A 22,029-nucleotide genomic window follows, 5' to 3' on the forward strand; every position below is an offset into this window, starting at 1 on the left:
TAATGATCTTTATGAAATAATTTGCCACAAGGACCCCCTTCAAGACAGGTTCTCTTACCAGTTATGCTGTGTATAGTCCTTAAAGTGTAAACAATATACAGTATAATTAAGTGCTACAAAGTGAACCTGGGGCTTGTGGGGCCCCTTGGTATGTGCAAACGCTTCACCCAGTTGGTAATCCTTCCTTGCTAACGTGACTCCCCATGGTGTTTAAATCCTCTTTAGCTTTACTTTGGTTCCAAATGCAGGAATGTGTCCAATTCTGATCAGTGAATAAATGTATGGGAGTCTCTTTAATATTGACTCATCACATCCTGCACAAGTCAATAAAGACTCTTCTAGACTTAATGATAGCTTTTCGCCTCATTTTTATTTCTAAATTATTTTTAAATGTCATCTCTCTCCAAGGGCAGAGGTCAGGTCACCTTCAACCCTCAGAACCGATGCCCCCTTGTGGAAGAAAATAGTCATTAACCATGGGGGCATTTTGCCACAGCTTCGGCTCATGCTTAAACCAAAAGCTATATACCTTTATTAGACATTTGTATTGTAATACATTTTTCAAAAATGTAGTTTTAAAATCAGTTTTTAAAATAAATAAGCATGTCTTTTTGTTACTGGGTATAAGCACATTAATGATAAAAAAAAAAAAGACTTACTCCCTCACAACTGCATGATTTTGTTCTTTTAGTTACAGCACAGGAAATGTGTCTAAAAGACACCTTTTTAAACTAGCAGCCCACGTCAAACCAATACATGCAAGTGATGATAGATTATTGATGCAGTTTTAGCAGGCTGCCACAGGTGGTGCTGAAGGCTCCAGCAATTTCAAAGCCTTCCCTCTAATATCTCAAACAGTTGTCCATAAAAACAGACAGAAAGGGTCCTTGAGAATTGGCAGACAGCAGATGCCTTTCCCCATAAAAATAACAGAGATTACAGTGAGTCGAAAAAATAATTGCTTTCTCTTCATTATTTGGAACAATTTGTTGACACTTTCAAAATAGTTTGTCTTTGAATCAGGTTGAATGAAACCAAAGTCATACAAACCATTGGATATTTAAAAACTTTTAAGGCGATTAACCTAGTTATATTATATGCGAGTATTTAACAGTGAGTTATAAGTAGCAACACTTCCAAAGGGTTTATTTTAAATTTGGTTCAATTTAGAGTTTAAAGATATTAAAGTAATTTTAAAAACATTAATGCATTAAAATGGCACTTAGAGAGAATCTGAGTTTGTATGTGTGGTAAAGAGATTGTGGGAGAAATGTATTAAGTTACCAACACACACTTCTCCATACTTCCTATAGAGGGAGCCAAACCCCATTAAATCATAGCCTCTTTAAGGTTAAGCAACATCGTTTAGCTCAAACAGAGTAAAAGAAAAAATATCAAATCACATAAATTAGCTCTTTCCTTTCTGCCTTTAATAGTGAAGAAAATGTTCATAGGGAAAAAAAACATGGAAAATGCCTTTACATTTGGACAAACACATAATAATCTAAGGTGATAACAGGCCTTCTATTGTTCAAAGTTAATGAATGACAGAGAGCGTTTTCCCACAGCCACACACTGTAAATATCCAGATCATATAAGAGCATTTATCTGCGCCCAAGCTGATTCCTAAATGCCTTTAAAGACTTTGCCATCATTGGAGCGACTCCTGTGTGAAGAAAAGAGGAAAACGATTGGTAAAATGTTTGGTTAGCTTTCATTCAGACATTTAAAGAGAATGACATGAAATAAAATAAAATTTATAGATTTCTTTAAACAAGAAAGAAATTGTATAGTATGACTGAATAAAAAAAGGAACACATGGTGTACATCTGAAATTGTCAGTTTCAACAAATATAACACCTTTGCATCTAAAATACTTGTTTGTACGCTCACTTGTTTTTTTGCGAGGCTCTTGTGTATTGCTGGCCCCTGAACTGCTGCTGGTGCTGCTGCTGGGCTCATTACAACTCGGCTTTGGTCGGTTGTCCGGAGCCTTGACACTGGTAATTAAAGAAATAACAGTACAGTGCATTATTTCATGCCCACAATTATTATCTACAAAACAAAATCAATGCATGTAAAATTGCAAAATGAGTCTCCATCACTACAGCTAGTAAGCATTACTTCCAATGCTGTCAAAACAAAAGGAACCGAGGCACATTGCTTTAATTCCTGTTTAGCTAAGCTCACCCAAAAAGCATTTCAGCCGACAGGTTATGACCTTACTAAGCTGCTGTTGTTGAGAGATCACTTTGTAGTCTAGGGCTTTTATGTGGAAGAGGAGAGCAAGCATGAGGCTTACTACGCGTTTGCCAAAAACAATACCCTACCATGGGTTTTAAAATGTGGTTCGTTTATGAACTTAAGGAAAACATATACCTTTGTTCAGGTATAAACATACCTGAACAAATTAATACAAAAATAAAACCACAAGCTAATCACCAAACCTGTGTATATGTTTCCTATATTTAGGATGCTGAAACCCACCTGCACCTGAGTTGAGGCTGAGTAGCAGTTCCATGAATCTCCTGCTGAATTCGCACATCTCTCGGTGGCTTAGCAACAGTGTGAATAAATGCCATCTTCACCTGCCGACCTAAAAATTGTTTAAAACGGTGTCACTGTGTGCCTTACGATGGAACTAAACTTTATATATAACAGTACACAATGTGTGTAAAATAATCATCTCTTCATTTTTTATGGTTTGATTAGAATTTTGACCACAATAAACAAAAAAGGATGACCTTTAGTCTAACAGTTTTCCAAGTAAACATCATACACCTTTGGGTTTGGTAGAATGTGCCGAGACAATGCTTTTTGTCAGTCTTTTTAGTTTCCTCTCCCTCTCCTCAGACAGCCTGACATACATCTCTTTCCAGGATTCATACTCCTGAAGTTTGGCGGTTTTGAAGTCCCTCTGACAATGTTTCCCCCATAAGTGATCCGTCTCTCCAATGTAGATCTGTGGAAATAAAGAAATACAGGGCTAGCAACAGATAGACATCTCAATCCAAGTTACATACATTACTGCAATACCTTTTATAATCTCTAGCCAAGGTCTACAAAGTTCAGTTTTATTGAACCTAGAAAGGTCATTTCAGAATAAACTGACATACTGTGGCCACTGTAGGTAAACCTGCTCATTAACAGCCTTAAGAGCTCCTCTAAAATCTGGCACATCTCAGCATAAAGCATGTGGTCAGAGATGTTAATTTACGCAAAGCGGTGGAATGTAACTCCATTTACCCGATACTGTACCTGAGTACATTTTGGAGCTCCTAATGCTAAAACTTCTACTCCACTACATTTATGAGGCAAATTAATACACAAGATTAAATAAAGTGCAGATTATTTACACAAAACATAAAAAACTAACACTAAATTAAGCCAACCAGCAGTATATAAAGTAATTTAATCACATTATTGCGTACATGACTTTAATCCACTAAGATAATATACATTATTTTAACATGGTTACTTTATTTAGAAACATTTTGAATGCAGGACTTTTACATAAAAACCTATTCCAACACTTCATGTGACTTGAGTCTGAATTTGCATACATTTACCCAAACATTAATACTCACAAGGGACTGAAAAACAACATATCAATTAAAAGAGTGGGTCCAATGCAGAGCTAGGCAGGTGTACCTATTAAAGTGGCCACTAAGGTCTGTGCTAAATGTATTCATATTTGCATTCTTACTGGGTTGCATTCTTCTATGTGTAGCAGCTGCTGGGGTGTACACCTCTCCAACACCGGCTCGAGGATCTCAAACGGGACTCCGCCAGTTTCATAAAGCACTGAGGAGAGATCCCTGCAGCTGAATATAAATCCAACAAACTGACACACTGAGCAGCAGAAAAATATTTTTAGCTTAACTCACAGTTAATGTTATTCTGCAGTGTGCGGATACACTGCTGGTGCAGGCTCATCATGGCTGGGAGGAAGACAGTCTTGGCACCGGAGTACACCTGCATCTTTTTGTTAAGTCGTTGACCGGTGAAGACTGCAGACTCCTCAGGGACCTCACAGAAATCAGGCTCCTTCTCATCTTCAAGACAAAAGGAGTGTCAAGAACGACATAAGGCATCTGAATATACAATTGTGTTTGTCATGAATAAGGTACCTTTCCTCTCACAGTAATCAACTGTGAATGGGTTTTCACTTTCCATCAGCAAATCAGGTAAAGGAATGGTGAATGGAATAAGTTCCATTACAGACTCCTTAAACTTCTGAAACGATTATCAGTCAGTCCACTTAACACAGCCTTAACTCTAAAAGTGTAACTTTTGAGATCATTGTCAAACTTACCTTTGTTGGTGAGGTAATATTTATGGACATCACAGGTGACCTGTTAGATTCTATTCCAGGACCTTGTGTTGCTTTTACAACAGTCTTGATTGTCTTTGAAGCTTTCTTCACTCCAGATTTTTTTTTTCTCTTGGAAACATTCCCGTCATAGTTCAACAAAGATTCAAAAGACAAGGATGGTTCTTCACAGCCACTGTGCTGATCGTTGAGCTCCATTTTGGCTTTTTTGTTTTTTGAATGACCTATTTTTTCAGTTTTGTGTTTCAGAATGTCCTGCATCTCTTTACTTGGTTTTTGTATTTTTTTGTTTTGGCCCTCTGAGCTCCTAGATATTTCTGGAAAGCTTTCATGTTTGATACTATTTAGCTTTAAGGTTTCTGAGTGTTTTTCAATGGATTTAAATGAAAAAGATGTTTTGGCTTGTTTGGGTGATTCTTTTTGGTGCTTATTTGATTTTTTTTCTGAACTTGGTTTCCGATGAGTGTCCTCTGAGTTTCTGTTTAGTGGCAGAGTTACAGTGTCTCCTGATTTTCGGTTGCTCTCATCCCTTGTATTCCTTTTGGAGACAACAGAATTGTCAATTTGATCCTCTTTGATTTTAATGTACTTTTTAAAGACATCATTTTGAACAATGTCCTTGGTTTCTTGACTTTTTTCATCCTGGTCCTTGTATCTTTTCTGTTCCTTAGATTGTTTCTCTGTATCAGCTTTTTTACTACTTGTTTTGAAGAGGGCCTCATCCAATGAACTCTTACTGTAAGATGTTAAGGAATTATTGTTTAAATCTTCCTTAGTCAAACTTCCATTATTTTGGTCTTTAGTCTGCAAACTCTCGCAAATCCCATCTTCTGTGTGCCTGCATTAAGAAAAAGGAAAGTAAATCAAGATTATTATTTAAACATTTTTTAAATAACAGTTAACTGTTAAATTAAGGATATGTTAAACATGTGTCACCTTGTAGATTCCTTGGGGACCAAGCTTTTCCAACCCCTAACTAGTGACTTGGCCAATTCTCCCCCCTGCTTATGTCTCCGGAAAGAGTTAACTGTTTTGCCAATTCCAGTTTCCTAATTTATATGCAGACAAAGAAAATAAACCAAATATTAATATATTAACACAAAATAGTTTTACTCTTTGCAACAGAGACTTACAGCAAGTATTTCTAATGTTATATCCAGATCTTTGAGTTTCTGCAAAATCTTTACAACCTGGAAAGAGAAAAATAAAAACATTAATTATTGCTTGAAATAGTTTTCATGATTTTTTACAACTAGAACTAAGGCTTGTCATGCCAAATATGGTATTCCAGGCTTTGGATCGCCACAGTTGCTGAGTGTGCATTCAGAGCAGTTGCTATGTATGGGAAACTCACACACCCACTAAGGCGGCTCCTTTTACTGTCAACTATAAATGGATAAAGCTGCTGGCTGTTTTAAAGTGTAAGTAACAGAATCATTTTTCAGGTTGTGCTTTAACACTTTCATTTGTTTTGTATTTAGTTGAAGTTAAATCAAAATTCTAATATTGGCCAATTTAAAAGTCAATCTAGGCGTAAAAGTGAGTCTAACACGCCCGCAGAGCGCCCAACCTCCACTGATGATGGACAGCAGCCACCAGTTGAGCAACTGGAGGAGCTGCCAAATATAGCAGGAGGGCGCCCCCATTGAAGCAGCCTGACCCCCACAGTGAAGTGCCTAAAATGCTGTGTGGCAGGAGCGCACATGTCATTGATGTCATTGGCAGGGACAGCTTTCAAGCAGTCTGTTTTACACGTTATCAAGGCGAGCGTCAGGAAGTCCGAGAGCCCTAAGAGTTTTTCATAAAACTTCCGAACCAGCATTAGTGTTTCTGCAGCAATTGTGTGATGTGTCGTAGCACTCCACGGTAGTTGGCCTACTGCAAACATTTCTTCCACAAATGCATTAACTTTTCCCTTCAGCTCTGCGTGTTGTCCTCAAGAAATAAATGAACATTATCTACCGTAGCAGACTCTGCTGTGTCTGTCAGCTGAAGTTTGTATCGCGTTACTTTCTTCAGAACATCAGAGCTGCTTGCCATCACGGTGATTCACGTGCATCCGTCTACTCACACCGGGCAGCGAGCGCCCATTGATGACATTATTATAATGGGCGGAGCCGATAAATGAAACGACGTGGGACTCATTGTTGAGAAAGTATTAAACAATTAAGCATTGTGCGTGAAATATGACAAAAAACATACAATATAGTGTGTCTTAGAAGACTAAATTCTGTAAAGTAAGAAATTAACTTTACCACAAGCCTGCTGGGCCCTCTTTGGGAGCTACAGGCCCATTCAATTGGTAAATAAAATAAAACAATTATTATTCATCAAACCAGAAATTTAAAAAGTCCTGCTTGCTCTCTGCAAGACGTTAGCAAAAGGCTTGTTTGACTGGTTTGATAATTGCTCTGGGAACTTGGATGAGTTATTTTGAGAAAATGTAGGTCTAATTGTACGTTTTTTTTACTTTCATCAACCAGCCAAGAAACCATACACTATGAGTTGGACAGATTTGGTTGGGCACTCTTATGTCTTGACAAACTGTGAAATTTAGGCCTACCTTTTTGCTGGTTCTTGAGACATTTTGATGTCCTCTGAGCTTCAAGGCGCTCTTTGAGCAAACACATTATTTCATGTGCTTACTAAGGTGGTGCTAAAGTCCTTTACACATATTTCAACTTTCTGATGTATTGCATTCAAGACCAGGCCCATCGATAAATCAAGGTCATTATGGAGTATTCAAACATATAGAGGAAGTATTTCTTGATACAGTGACAAGATACTTTGCTAAGAGAGCTAATGACCTTTTTGTCAACAATGGCCAAATGAAACTTTTCATGTGTCGTCCTTGTAGCAGGTTAAGCCCTCACAGTTTGTTGACATCGACAGATTGGAGGCTATTGTGAGACACTATGATGGATCGGGGGTTGTGAGGTCCCCCTCCTGCCACATGCATGGCAAAATACTTGATTGGCACTCACACTCCTAGAGGAGGAGTTAACTGTATGTCTCTTTCAGCTGGGTTGACTGCTGCTCTCTCTCTCTCTCTTGCTCCAGTAACTGGAGGCACAAGTTCCTTCTTCCGAGCCTCAACTTCATTTTGCAGGTAAGTGCAAAATGAAGCTTCTAAATGCTTAATCTATGACTATTTTCAAAATAATATTCCAATGTGTTGCAGGTAGGGCTTCAGGCTTTCTCAGTAACTTAAGAGCAGAAACTGACCTCTTTCCCAACTTGGGTGGACTTAACTTCTATATAAAGTTGTAGAGATGTATGTTAAATTAGTTTTACACCTAGCATGGTGACAGTGCCTCTCCGATTTTTAGGGTTAAGAGTTAATAATTTGAGGATTGTTTTTTTTTAATGAAACCTTTTTGTCTTGTAGATTGTGTTCATTGCATACTTATTAAGGACAAGCCAATGTGAACATTAAATCAAAGTAAATAAAGAAAGGAGAATGTTTGCCCTAATTTGAACTTTAAGAGTCAGAGGACATGAGGCCTGCTGCTCAGATCTTAAAGTCTATAAAAGGAACGTCATGGGTGAGCCGTCCAGAGTTGCTATTCCTGGACGTACAGCTGATAAACTGTGACAGATGCAAAGAGGGGGCTGTTTACGCACTCTCGTTCTTTCTACAGCATCATATGGCAGCATTTGTGCTTTCAGAGTTGTCAGTGTCTTGTAGTGTCTGAACAATTGAAAACAAGTTGAGTATGGGGCAATGAATACTTAGATACAAGACAAGGACAACCCCAAGACAGTATGAAATCATTTATGACAATTATTGATTTAGTAGTCTTGTGAATGTGGCATACCCTTAAATTCCACCAAATTGCACTTGTACAAAGTAATGTATTTATGATTTATCTGCATCATTTTTCCCTTTTCTGACTTGTTTTATTTATATTTTCAGAAGCTCTGGGCTGTATTCCACTGCTGCCATGGCACCCAAAAAGAACAAAGCGACCAAAAAGAATAAAGGAGACATTAATGAGATGACCATAATGGTCGAGGACAGCCCTGTCAACAAGATCAATGGGCTTAACACTCTGTTGGAAGGAGGAAATGGCTTCAACTGCATTTCAACCGAAGTTACTGATTCTGTGTATGCCCCAAACCTGCTGGAGGGTTTGAGCAGCATGAGGCAGGACAGCTTCCTCTGCGATCTAACGGTCTCCACCAAGTCAAAGTCATTTGATGTTCACAAGGTAGTCATGGCGTCCTGCAGCGAGTACATTCGAAACATCTTGAAGAAGGACTCAACCCTCCAGACGATCGACCTGAACGACCTCTCACCTGTCGGCCTGGCCACAGCTATTACATATGCATACTCTGGAAAGCTGACCCTGTCACTGTACAGCATTGGCAGCACCATCGCCGCCGCCATGCTGCTGCAGATTGGCACATTAGTGAAAATGTGCAGTGATTTCCTCATGCAGGAGCTCAGCGTGGAGAACTGCATGTATGTGGGCAACATTGCTGATGCCTACGACCTCAAAGAAACCAAGGAGGCAGCTCAGAAGTTCATGCGGGAGAACTTCATCGAGTTCTCTGAGATGGAGCAGTTCCTGAAGCTCACCTACGAGCAAATCAGTGATTTCCTCTCCGATGATTCCCTGCAGCTTCCCTCTGAGATCACTGCCTTCCAGATTGCTATGAAGTGGTTAGACTTTGACGAGAAAAGGTTGAAGTATGCTGCGGATCTCCTTATTCTCATCCGCTTTGGCACTATCTCTGCCCAAGACCTGGTGAATCACGTCCAGAGTGCACCCAGAATGATGCAAGACCCCGAATGCCACCGTCTCCTTGTTGATGCCATGAATTACCATCTGCTGCCATACCAACAAAACATCCTCCAGTCACGCAGAACAAAGGTGCGCGGTGGCCTCAAGGTGATGTTCACAGTTGGTGGACGCCCTGCCTTGACAGAGAAATCTCTCAGCAAAGAGGTTCTCTACAGAGATGAAGATAACGTGTGGAATAAGTTGACAGAAATGCCAGCGAAGAGCTTCAATCAATGCGTGGCAGTCTTGGATGGCTTCCTGTATGTGGCAGGTGGCGAGGACCAGAATGATGCAAGGAACCAAGCTAAACATGCTGTTAGCAACTTCTGCAGGTAAGAACTCGCTGTTACAGTAGACTGTTACATTTTGTCACGTGAGTTTGTGTAGTAAAATAATTGTAAATCCCTCTTCCTATCTTTAGATATGACCCCCGCTTCAACACTTGGATTCACTTGAGCAACATGATCCAGAAGCGCACACATTTCAGCCTCAACATCTTCAACGGCCTTCTGTTTGCCATTGGAGGGCGAAACGGTGATGGCGTTCAGGCCTCGGTGGAGTGCTACGTGCCCTCCTCCAACCAGTGGCAGATGAAAGCTCCAATGGAGGTTCCCCGCTGCTGTCACGGCAGCTCCCTCATTGAGGGCAAGATCCTTGTTTCCGGTGGTTACATCAACAACGCTTACTCCAGGGTTGTGTGCTCATATGACCCCTCCACCGACAGCTGGCAGGATAAGAGCAGTCTGAGCACGCCTAGAGGCTGGCACTGCGCTGCCACCGTGGGAGACCGGGCCTACGTCATTGGCGGTAGTCAGTTGGGAGGTCGTGGGGAGAGGGTGGATGTCCTCGCCGTCGAGTCTTACAACCCTCACAGCGGGCAGTGGAGCTACTGCGCACCTCTCCACACAGGAGTGAGCACGGCTGGTATTTGTATTTTGAACAGCAAGGTGTATATCCTTGGAGGCTGGAACGAAGGCGAGAAGAAGTACAAGAAATGCATTCAGGTGTACAACCCTGACCTCAATGATTGGACTGAGGACGATGAATTGCCGGAAGCTACAGTCGGCATTTCATGCTGTGTCGTCACCATACCCACAAGGAAAACACGAGAGTCCAGAGCCAGTTCAGTGTCTTCTGCACCAGTCAGTATATAAAAGTTTAGATGATAAAAATCTAGTTCACATGTTATGTCTAAAGTTCTCCATCTTTTCTGTTGCATATATTTTGGTTTTAACTCTACCAATAGTCCCTTTTCCGGTAGCTGAGATGATGTCTAAATTGTCATCACCTTTTTTTCTGATGAGCAAAAATGTATTAAAAGGAAAAACTACACATTTATAATTAAGGTCAAATTCTGTTCACAATAGAGACCTAACTAATTTTGTCATTTTAAAACGGAAATGTACCTTTGGGGCCAATTCAGTTGGGATAAGTGTATTAGCCCTTTTCTCTATAGCAAATATAATGTAATTTAAGACTCAAATGAAAGGTGTAAAAATGCAAAATCACTGCTGTTTTTGAGATTAATCAACAACATGTTTGTCTTTTTCCACTAAGTGTCATACAGTTATAATAGTGTGTTGTTTGTTTGCAACACTGTCATTAACACTGAAGGATGTTGTGACTGTCCTGTTAATGACAACTCTAATAGCTACTGTGATTCTTAAATACTTGAACAGAATATTGGTCTTGAGCTGGAATAAGTGTTGGCATCACCTACCAGGAGTAGGTGCTTGTGATTAATTTGTTCAACATACTGCACAGTAAAGCTGCAGTGCTCTACATGCGTCTCATGATCAGCACTAAGACGTGTTGTGATGTGTGTTGTTGGTTTTTCATAAACACTATTAGAGCAAAGAAGTGGATTTTGATGGGACAATGTTGGAGTATAAAGGGCAAATGGGTTGCAATGTGACAGCAATAAACTATTTTGTAAAAAAGAAAAATAGAAGTTAGGAACAACGTTGTCAGCCTGAGCTTTCTTGGAAGTCGTGTATTCATTGAATGCTCATGTATTTTCATTTTTTTGTTTGTTTTTAAATTAAAAAGATGAAGTGTAAGCTACACTGAGCCATGGTAATTTATTAAAATCATTTCCATGCAAGGTTTTAGTATTTTATTTTATGTGGTTCTTTGAAGAGGTGTACTTGTGTGACAAAAGTTCAGTCCAGGTTTGGTTTTGAGCACAATTTCTCAACAAAATCGACACATACATAGGACAATTTATTATTTCAACTTTTTAAAATAGATTTGCCTTACCAGCCAGGGTACAGTTATAATTGAAAACAGACAATGCAATGATTCAGCAACATCAGATTTGCGTGGTGTAACTGCAGTATTTGTTGACTATAGGATCGTAAAGTGCTGAGGCAATATATTGATATAATCATGAGATAAGCACTTTTACTTCCTGTTTTTATTCCTGCATCAGTGGTAAAAAAAAAAAAAAAGGACATAGCACGTATGTGCTGTAAAGTTCATTGGCATTGAGTTATTGTTTCAAGAAAAGCCTACTTGTACCCTTTAAGTCTGCCTTCAGTTAAACATAACAATGAACAAAACACAAAGAGTTTCTAATCATTTAAACTGTACAAATATTTTACACTGTGAGAGTGAAGGAAACAGAGTCTCAGACATACATGATCCAAAATAAGTGCTATTATTATAATTGTTGATGTATTCAACCCCAAAGAGTCAAAGCCTAAAGTTTTGACAAAATTAAGTGTATTGAGAGTTTAACCAAATCCTTATTTGGGTCGATGTCAGTGCAGTTCAATTACCTATAACATATTGATTAACCCATGATTTAACAGTTACACCCAAACCCTTATAAAAAGCTGAAGGTGCTGTGTCATTATTACAGCACTGTTTCTTCCAGTTTGTTGCATTCAGGTGCTCCAGATAAATAGGTCCTTCCCAAGGTTTGGTTATAAACGTGAATCTTGAGGGGTGTCGAAATGATAAGACAAGGGATAAAACAAATTTTATAACTTTTTATCTTTTCATTTTACAATATTTCGAGCCCCACATGAATGCAGCACCACTACCTGATATGATTGACAGGTGTGGGAGGAGCCTATCGGTCGAGGAATGCTGAGTCACCATGACGTCTCCCGCACCGCCTGACGCCGTCATGTGCGTGAAACTAGGAGGGCGTACATATGCACAACACTGCGAGACTGAGGAGCAGCAGACTGGGTTGGAAACAACGACCTGAAATACCGGTTCACTCCGCTGTCAGCACATCACATAGCTGCCCTTTAACGGATCCGGTACGTGGTCGGTAACTGAGGCTAGCAGACCAAACCAGCATTTCGGGTTGTGCTTTACCGAGCTGTGCAGACATTAGCAAGTGATGAGCAAGGGCCTGCTTCTTCTTGATGCCCCGCTAAGGTGACCGACAGGGCACGTGTAACTCAACAGCACCAAGAGCCTCTGTTATCTGCCTGTGAACCCTCGGACAGCACCGTTAGGACCCGGCCTCTGTCGTTAGTCTGGACCGAGACTTCATACTAGCTCCGCCCCAGGTGGACACACTAGCTAGCTAGCTAACGCTCGGCGTGTACGATCATTTAAGACACAGCAGCAGCAGCACCTCCAGTCTGTCTGTGCGATGGGTCTACTGTCACAGGGCTCTCCACTGAACTGGGAGGAAACCAAGAAGTATGCCGACCACATCAGAAAGCACGGCATTATCCAGTTTCTCAACATTTACAACAAGTTGAAGGAACGACAGAAAGATGTGTTGAAATGGGGCGATGAGGTAAGAAATGAGCTTTTTATCTTAAAAAGAGCTGCTGCTGCCTTTGACCTCTCTGTATGATGCAACACTCACCCTACATTGACATGGAAAAATGGTTTTACTTTCTTGAAATCCTTGCTGCAAAATCAAAATGCAACCTTGCCCATATCTTGTCTCAAGCACACGTTTTTACTACTCACCTCATAATATGTTTACGTTAGTTGTCAACATGGTGTTAGTAGTTGTTACTTGTTGCATTGTTAGCCTAGTTACTAATGGATATTCACCTGCTAAAAGTATATATTTGAGAGCTGCTTATACATGTTAATCTTCAGGATTACAATCATGCCATCTCCTAGTGACTGTTTATTAATGCTAATAACCCAGGCTGTAATACTTCTAACACATGAAGACTTCCCCTGGTGAGTAAACTTAAGCCTGGTTCATTATCCTATCTTAATCAGCAATGAGGGACATACCAATTTTTGCCCGCCACCCAGTCCACAAAAGTTCAGTGTGCTCCAGCTTTGAACAAAGTGTTTGGATTTTGAACATTGTGGAATGCTGTTTTGATAGATTAATCCCTCTTTCAGACAGGGGATTAGAGGGTAGCAGAGTCAAAGTCAAGGAAACATAACTGATGAATCGGAGTTGATGTGATGGCGTCTGATCTTGAACATGGCTGCTTTGTGCCTTAGTTTAGCGATGATTGAAAGCCTGGTTTACAAATTAAAAGACTGCTTAACACAAGGCTGTGTTGCATTGCTTAACTGATAATGGATCCGGTTTATTTTTGATGATTTGCTTTTAGGTTGAGTACATGTTGGTGGAATTGGATGACAAGGATGAAAAGGTTCGACTCGTCCTGAATGGCGAAGATCATTTGGAAACCCTCCAAGAACAGGGCGAAAAGATAAACCCCAAGTAAGTAAGCTCATCACAGAATATGCAGCTCAATGTACGACATAAGAATCTAGCCGTCTTCATACTGTGTACATTTAAACAAGATCATTTTTTTTCCTTTTAACTTTGTTTCCTTCCTCCCCCCATTGTGCATCTTTTGTTCGAGTCAAAGTTATCTGTCTCACGTTCAGAAATAGCAACACTTCAATTCTTTAATCAGATTGAATGCACTTCATATGCCAAGAGCCGTGGCGGTGCTGTTAGCTTGTGGTTTGGTTTTGGATTGCAGAGAACTATTAACGGTAATGTTAGTGGTTAAATGAACTTTGGCCTTTTTATTAAGTGCTTGATCAAAGTAGAGGCTGTATATAAGTCAAATTGTCATCATCATCATGCACATTTTCCCAGGTTTTGTTTTGTAATCACTAAAGCTGCTACACACCCACGTTTGTTCTATTGTGGCTGATAAGACCTCATCTACGGAGTTTGTTAAACCCGTTGTACAATAATGTAAACATGAAGAGTGACTGTTGAAGACTGAGAGCTCCCTAGAGAAGCATGTGCATTTCAGATGGACTACAAATGCTGTAGCTGCTCCACTGAAGGTTGTTTTTGTGAACTGTAAAGCTAACATTATTCAGCTGCTGCAAACTTGAACATTACTACATTCAGTTTCTGGACTTTATTTTTCTGGCTAATTCCGACTGCTTTATTCACATGAAGACCAATGGGAGAGGCAGGTAGCATTTCCCTGTAGCCCCCCCCCGAGATTTCACTCGCACTGGATTTGCCTGCAGGCCTATAGGCTGTATTAGAGAATTTGACTTTCAAAGTCATTGTCCATTCATCGTCCATATATATCCATGTCCTTTGTGCTTTTGACCACATGCACAAAGAACACTACAAAAACAAGTCTGATCCCTTTTACACGGCGGCAGAGTTTCTCTTCCTGCTTTGCACACCTTAAAATTTACCATTCACAAACAGCCTCTGCGTCCTGAACCCTTTCAAATGATTATAAGTGCAGTAACTGCTCCCCTCCCCTGTTCCTATTCATGACACCGACACATAGCTATTGCCGTCACTGTAGGGATTATATTACCAGGGAGCCATTTTCCTCACTCTGTCAATCATTAGGTGCTGTTCTTCCCTTTTTATGGGGCTTTTATTCATCTTTCTCCAAGTTCTTCAAAATAAGAGTTATTATTATTATCATGTAAATAATGCAGTGCTTCTTAAATCATATCCATTTCTTTAAATCCTCTGTTTTTTACCTCCACTGACACCCCAGTCACAAATCAGTCTAAATGATTGCCAAATTATACATAAATAAAAATGCAAATATTGTAGAGATTTTGTGATGATATTGTTATCGTGTTGTTGCAACATTAATCATAAAGTGAAAATGCGATATATTGGCAAGACTTGATCCAAAACTGCCTTCATTTCATGGTGTCGGTGGGCACAGAGCTTCAGTGTTTCTTTACTCCCTTCGATTTATTCCCCAACATAGATCCATCTAGCATGAAACATTAACATTTTCGGAGACAACGTCACCCGTGTTTACTTTAACACGTTGTGAACGGAGAACTTTGTATTAGCTGGTGTGAGTCTATGAATATCCTTTCTGAACAAGAAGCACTTTTTTTTTTTTTTGCGGAACTGAATATGGTAAAAAAAAAAAGAATCTGCCTGAGGACATCCAGCAGAGATTACTACATGTTCTCTTGGGAATACCGTTTGCATGTCCGAACTGTAGTGACATTTCTTTAAAAGGAGGAATTATGGGCCGGCGTTGTAAACGTGTTTGTACAAGTGTCTGAGTGTTGTGTTTGCTCGCTGCCCATGACGTCGGTCTGAATCTGGTGGAGCCAACTTCACCCAGGGGAAATACCAGGGGCAGTGGGAATAGTGGAGCCGATGCATTCCTCATTACTGCCCCTCTGTCGCACACACCAGAGAGCACGCTCCGGAGCACAAATACGTTGCATTTGTTTGCCGTGCCAAGATTACGGCTGACATATGAGCGGTCAGTTCAGTCAGTCAGAAAGATAATGCTCCGTGTCCTCTTTCCTTGTTGACCTGTAAAGGGAGAATGTTTTCACAACACTTTTCATATTTGCACAGTCACCCCACACTTTGGAGACCTGAGTACAGCAGCTACATGATTGAAGGAACTCCAGGGCAGCCGTACGGAGGGACCATGTCGGAGTTCAACACGGTGGAGGGCAACATGGGGAAGAGACGGCGAGAGGCCTCGTCTGTGCTCAACCAGAACGAAAAGCTCTGCACCATCACTTCATTCCCAAGGTGCTTTGTTTCCCCATGAACAGGTGGTCCATAAGTCTACAATACTGATCATTGGATAGCGTGCTGTGTGCAACAAACAGTTATTTTCCTTACATGTTTAGAGCTGCCTCGATTAATTGATCAATCTACAGAAATGAAGTAAAGGAAAACAAATCTGACCATGAATGAATCCTTTTGGCTTTCAAGCAAAACCTGATCTTATCTTCTCCAAATGTGAGCATTACATGCTTTTCTCTTCTCAAAGGAAGAGATTGGACATAATATATGTCTGGTTAGATTTTAGAAAAAGATTAGCATTTTTCTCTTTGTCATTTTCACACAATAGTAATACATGGGGAAATTATTGGCTGGGCAATTGTTCACAACTACAATGGTAAGGTGCAGCCCTGTAATAGTTGGGTATGTTTACTCCTTTTGTTTCAGGTTAGGTTGCCCTGGTTTCACCAAACCAGAGCACCAGCCAACCCCTGTGGAGAGGGGAGTGTCGAAGTCACTGTTTTTCCCAGACGAGGCCATCTGCAGACACCCGAGATTCAGGTAGACTTCATAACTAACGACCTGTGTTGGCTTTCCTCACTGATATGACATGTTTCAATTAACAAATGAGTTCACTGTAAAGTTTCAAGATTATTTATTCCTTTGGTCTTAATGAGCAAATGCCAGACTATTTTGTATACTTTCTTAATTGCTTAAGCATCCTGTATCCTGTGTGAAGCTGGTTTTTCTTTTTGGCCTGTTTTTACCTATGGCTCCAGTTAATTTTGACCATACCATACTTTTTGCTTCTCTATAATGATGGATTTTTGTGTGTCAAGTACGTGACTGCATGTGTGTGTGCACTTTTTCAGCGCTCTTACCAGAAACATACGTCACAGAAGGGGAGAGAAAATTGCAATCAATGTGCCAAGTAAGTGAAATTTAAATTTTCTTGGTACTATGACTTACTGCAGTTTTTATCATAAAAGAAAAACACAGTTCAAATACATTGAGAACAAAAACACAAACGGGGTGGGATGAGTAAATGTGACTTCAGTTGGACACTTTTGTTTTGCAGATAGCGTCCTTAACATTTGAGAAACCAAACAATATTCCTTCTTTTTCAGTCTTCAAAGACAAGTGCACTCCATCTCCATTTGTGGAGGAGTTCCCGGAGGACGATGGCGAAGCAGCGAGGGCGGCTGTGCCTGACCATATATACATGGACGCCATGGGCTTTGGCATGGGCAACTGCTGCCTGCAGGTACTGCTGCACAGCGTCGTCCAACTGTGCCCTGTGAATGAGATGCTGTAGCCTGGATCGTTTTGTTTTCACAATCCCAATGAGTGATTCATAAATGTACTTCAGCCTCTTCTTTGCGATGCCTTTGCAGGTGACATTCCAAGCTTGTAGCATTGATGAGGCAAGATACCTTTATGACCAACTAGCAACGTTCTGCCCCATAGTGGTGAGTCGCAAGATAATGCACGTGCTTGCTGTCATATATTGTGATTATTTACCCGACCCCCTCTGCAGCTGTTACATAACCCACAATCTAAATCACAATGTTTTCCTGTAATAGGAGTCAATACGAGGTGCAAGACTGTGTGACTTGTCTTGTTTACGTACTCGATGGTACTGACAACCGGTTTCTCTCTGCAGATGGCATTGAGTGCAGCTGCTCCCTTCTACCGGGGTTTTGTGTCAGATAACGATTGTCGCTGGGGAGTTATTTCTGCCTCGGTGGACGACAGGACACGGGAGGAACGCGGACTCGTGGTGAGCAGACAGACCTGAAAATCCAGACCCATTGCAAACAAGGACATGAAAAGTGTTTAACTGTGGTTAGGCTTTGTGAAGTTTAACGTACATACACCTGTTTATGCTTTTATCTTGTTTTTTGATTATAATATATTACATTGACTTTTCCCCTTGGCAGCCTTTGAAAAACAGCAAATACAGGATCTTCAAGTCAAGATACGATTCAATTGACAGCTACCTGTCCAGCTGCGGGGAGAAGTACAATGACATCGATCTGACAATAGATGAGGAGATCCAGAAGCAGCTGCTCGACGCAGGTACGGTAGAGGAAGTGTCATCAATAGAAATATTTCAAAAAATGAACATTTCTAATGAATGCTTGTTCAGTATAAAAGGTAACAATTGGATTCCTGTGTGTAGGAATCGACAAGCTGCTGGCCCAACACATAGCACACCTCTTCATCCGAGATCCAATCTACGTCCTACAGGAGAAAATCCACCTCGACGACGAAAATGAATCTGATCACTTTGAGGTGAGTGTCTCTGTATTCTGTATTATTAGAGGAAATGTCAAACACTGTGTCCAAAAGTAGTATAAATTAAATGTTGTCTTCCTGCAGAACCTGCAGTCGACTAACTGGCAGACGATGAGGTTCAAACCTCCACCTCCCAACTCCGACATTGGCTGGAGAGTCGAATTTCGTCCCATGGAGGTAAAAGAAACCGCACCATTACTTTGCTTTAAATTTTAATCTGTGCTTTTTTTGTTGACATGATCTTACAAAAATAGAAATGATAGTAAGTTGCGTTTCACTTCTCAGGTGCAGCTAACTGACTTTGAAAACGCTGCATATGTGGTCTTCGTGGTCCTGCTCACCAGAGTGATCTTGTCCTATAAACTTGACTTTCTGATCCCTTTGTCAAAGGTAAAGAACAGCCGCACTGTTTCGTTCTTTGTAAAAGTGTATGTCTATAGGCCCTACACACGGCGGTCTGATACATCAATTGTCTTTCACTAGGTTGACGAAAACATGAAGGTAGCACAGAAGAGAAACTCAGTCCAGGAGGGCATGTTCTATTTCCGAAAGGACATCTTCAAAGGTGGGTTAAAAAATATATATTTACTTTGTGTTGATTCTTAAAGGAACTAACACCACCAAAAATCACCATTTGTATGTCTCCCCGTGTTACCTTGGACGTTTTGTTAATACATTTAAGGTAACACAGAGAGTAATTGATTAACAAATGGTCATTTTGGGGGTGAAGTATTTCTTTAACGTGAGTAAGGGGTGGTTGATCCATTGTGATTGTCCACCAATAGGCTGCAACCCGGGTCTTGATGGCGCTGCCACGGCTGAGAATGGCTGTGACACTGATGGTGGGAACGAGGAGTACACACTGATGAGCATCGACACCATCATCAATGGAAAGGTCATTATCTTCACTTAATGACAATATCTGTTCAACTATTGGACATATTTGCATGTATTTTCTTACAGACATCATGGTCACCAGAGGATGAACCCTACTGACTTTTGGTATATATATGGAAAAATGAGTGCTTGTTTTTTATCACCAGGAGGGAGTATTTCAAGGGCTCATCCCCATCCTTAACTGCTATCTGGAAAACATGGAAGTGGATGTGGACACCAGGTGCACCATTTTAAACTATCTGAAGCTCATCAAGAAGCGTGCCTCAGGTAAACTTGAATTAAAAGACAAAATGTACTGTCGTTATTAGCCAAAAGCATATTTTTTGGTCATGCAGCTTCAACTATGCGCTTAACTCTTAATTTCTGATCTGAAACAGGCGAACTGATGACTATGGCCAAGTGGATGAGGGAATTTGTTGCCAAGCACCCGCAGTATAAGCAGGACAGCGTCCTCACTGACAAGATTAACTACGACCTGTTCAAGAAGTGTGACAAGATAGCAAAAGGGGAAGAGCAGTGCCCTGAGCTCATTGGAAACCCAGTGAACAGGTTCAAATGAGATCGGCTGCAGAATTGCACCGTCAATATTCCAATTCGCATGTAAAGGAAGACCAAATGTGTGGCTAATGACAGCGGTCCAATTTTAAAAGAGTGCAAAACTGCATGTGTGTGTTGTGAACAAAACACACCTGCATCAAATGTTTGTAAATATACTGTATCAGATTTTTATGATTACAGAATTATTTTAATAGGGTTAAGACATGCTTACAGTTGTGTAATAGAAATCAGATGTGTATTTATTTTTCTCTGGAAATTAAGTCTATCTGTGTGAGAATGTCAATGTAGCTAAGAGTTGTACAGTAGTCTGCTTTTAACCTTGTGTTCTATAAATACTGAATTTCCTCTCTTTGAAACATCAACATCATGGGCCTTTTTTAAATTCTGGATAGGAGCTTTATTTGCATTTGGTAGAGGTTTTTTGTTTTTTCATTTTCAGAGAAATGTTTGCTTTGCTCTGCTGACGTTGTAGTGGGACCTTTAAAGTAGTGAAGCATTGTATGCAATGTGATGCTGCTTAAAATAAATCTGCACAAGATTGTATACGTGTTATTCAATGTTTTGTTTTTTTTATTCAAATGAGCCTTGCCCTCCCCGGAAGAAGTCAAATATACATATAGATATAGACCATATAGACACACAATGTTATCCCCTGAGAATAATAGTAGCAGGGAAACTCCCCGGTGATCTTCGAGGTTAAAGTTAATTTAAAAAAGAAGAAATACTATAATTTCATCCCTTGTACCTTTCGTTAAAGGTTAGAATGAAAGGCCTCCTTTGTTTTAAACTGCTTACACTACAGAAGTATACCTGTGCATTTCATGCTGTCTTTTTTTGTAATGCTTTAGATCCACAGTCAATACCTGAACATTATTATCCACAAGGTGGTGCTAAAGAATCACAGCTTTACATAATACTGAGCTGCAGGGGAAATGAGAGCATGCCTCAGTTTGACCTTGTGGACCAGATAATGATTATGGATAGTACATCCTGCAGAGAGACAAGGAACAGAAGTCAAAGCACACGCCATAATAAGGCATTTTAGGAGAATATAGTGATTTGAGAACAGCCATGTAATAGTTAGTTGTAAAGCTCACAAATGCAAAGAAAAAACATGAGTAAACCGAATCGATTAGTGAGAATACATGTTTTTTTAAATGCAGCAGGTCAGTGAATGTTAGTACAGCCATCTGTCCCCTCTAATCCGGGGAAACAGGCCGTTTTTCCAGCATATTTTTGACCTGTTATAGAAAGCACAGGTGTTACTAATAACAATAATGGCTCTTTTCTAATCGACTGTGTAAGCCATCGACAGTGAGACAGCATGCACAATACCAAGACTCTATAACTAAAGCAGTTAATTATATCACATTTAACCATTTACACCTGTGCCTCTTCCAGGGCCTGTCGTAATGATACCGTATATGTACACTGGATTTCTTACTTAAACAAAGAAAGTCAGTTATGGCATTCCATTAGATATGCCTTCAGATGGAGCTGCACAAACTCTGAAACCCAAGTGAGTTACAGGTCGTTATAGAAACACTACTGAGAGTAAATCATGATGGTCGTGTCATAATAACCAAGCCCTCTTTCAGGAAGACTAATCAAGCTGAAGTTGCCCTACTAGTCAATGTCATACGAATCATATCTATGATGTAAAACAATGTATAGTCGAACCCACAGAGAATTATCACCCCCTTCTGCGGTTCTCCCCTCAGCTCTACACAGAGTTTTATTCTTATAGCCTACTGTTTTTATTTTCATCACCTAATCTACAACTTTACTGTTTTAATTCAAGTGGCAATACAATGCAATCAATATTCAGTAAGGATTCTGGGTTGAATCCATGTATCAGATTTATGAGTGGGATAGTGTTATCCAGTGTCTCCCTCAAAAGGAAATAGAAGACAATAACTTTAGTGAAATGTTCCTGTTATTTTCCTTGTTTACATGCTTGGAAAAGGGGGAGGTGAGCGGAGGGGGGTTGAGGTGGTTGCAATCTGAAACTTCACTGCTAGATGCCGTGTCGGAAGAAGTACTCAGATCCTTTACTTATGTGAAAGTACAAATACTATGGTCTTAAAATACTCCATTACAATTAAAATTCATGATTTCAAAATGTTACTTCAGTAAAAGCACAAAACTATTATTATCAAAATATACTCAATAAAAGAAAAAACTACTTATGCCGAATGGATCTTTTCACGGTATTATATTATTGT

General features: G+C 40.1%; 3 protein-coding genes across 5 annotated transcripts; 2 read left to right on the plus strand and 1 right to left on the minus strand.

The window, feature by feature from the left end:
- Window positions 1–1,408: 1,408 nt before the first annotated feature.
- On the minus strand, window positions 1,409–6,433 carry eloal (elongin A, like). 3 transcript variants are annotated; one of them, XM_063874408.1, is made up of 11 exons: window positions 6,296–6,418; window positions 5,467–5,523; window positions 5,270–5,382; window positions 4,316–5,171; window positions 4,131–4,233; window positions 3,888–4,055; window positions 3,707–3,804; window positions 2,782–2,962; window positions 2,488–2,596; window positions 1,894–2,000; window positions 1,409–1,666 (listed from the first exon to the last, which is right to left on the minus strand). In XM_063874408.1, the coding sequence occupies exons 1-11, from the start codon at window positions 6,371–6,373 to the stop codon at window positions 1,605–1,607; spliced, it is 1,932 nt and encodes a 643-aa protein (XP_063730478.1). In that variant the 5' UTR covers window positions 6,374–6,418; the 3' UTR covers window positions 1,409–1,604. The 3 variants fall into 3 exon arrangements, with proteins under 3 accessions (XP_063730478.1, XP_063730477.1, XP_063730479.1); XM_063874407.1 differs by having other exon boundaries at window positions 4,131–4,236; XM_063874409.1 differs by lacking the exon at window positions 5,467–5,523 and having other exon boundaries at window positions 4,131–4,236; window positions 6,296–6,433.
- An 899-nt stretch (window positions 6,434–7,332) lies between these two features.
- Window positions 7,333–11,184, plus strand: klhl31 (kelch-like family member 31). Its single transcript, XM_063874399.1, has 3 exons — window positions 7,333–7,442; window positions 8,250–9,452; window positions 9,542–11,184. Exons 1-3 carry the CDS (start codon window positions 7,342–7,344, stop codon window positions 10,272–10,274), a joined length of 2,037 nt encoding a protein of 678 aa, XP_063730469.1. The 5' UTR covers window positions 7,333–7,341; the 3' UTR covers window positions 10,275–11,184.
- A 1,093-nt stretch (window positions 11,185–12,277) lies between these two features.
- Window positions 12,278–20,347, plus strand: gclc (glutamate-cysteine ligase, catalytic subunit). The gene is made up of 16 exons (XM_063874412.1): window positions 12,278–12,883; window positions 13,674–13,786; window positions 15,893–16,075; window positions 16,499–16,612; window positions 16,924–16,982; window positions 17,179–17,315; window positions 17,446–17,520; window positions 17,715–17,831; window positions 17,992–18,130; window positions 18,234–18,346; window positions 18,434–18,526; window positions 18,635–18,739; window positions 18,833–18,914; window positions 19,135–19,244; window positions 19,393–19,513; window positions 19,624–20,347. The coding sequence occupies exons 1-16, from the start codon at window positions 12,734–12,736 to the stop codon at window positions 19,803–19,805; spliced, it is 1,893 nt and encodes a 630-aa protein (XP_063730482.1). The 5' UTR covers window positions 12,278–12,733; the 3' UTR covers window positions 19,806–20,347.
- Window positions 20,348–22,029: the final 1,682 nt, after the last annotated feature.

Source organism: Eleginops maclovinus, chromosome 22, assembly GCF_036324505.1.
Source record: "Eleginops maclovinus isolate JMC-PN-2008 ecotype Puerto Natales chromosome 22, JC_Emac_rtc_rv5, whole genome shotgun sequence".
In the NCBI taxonomy this organism is placed as follows: Eukaryota; Metazoa; Chordata; class Actinopteri; order Perciformes; family Eleginopidae; genus Eleginops; species Eleginops maclovinus.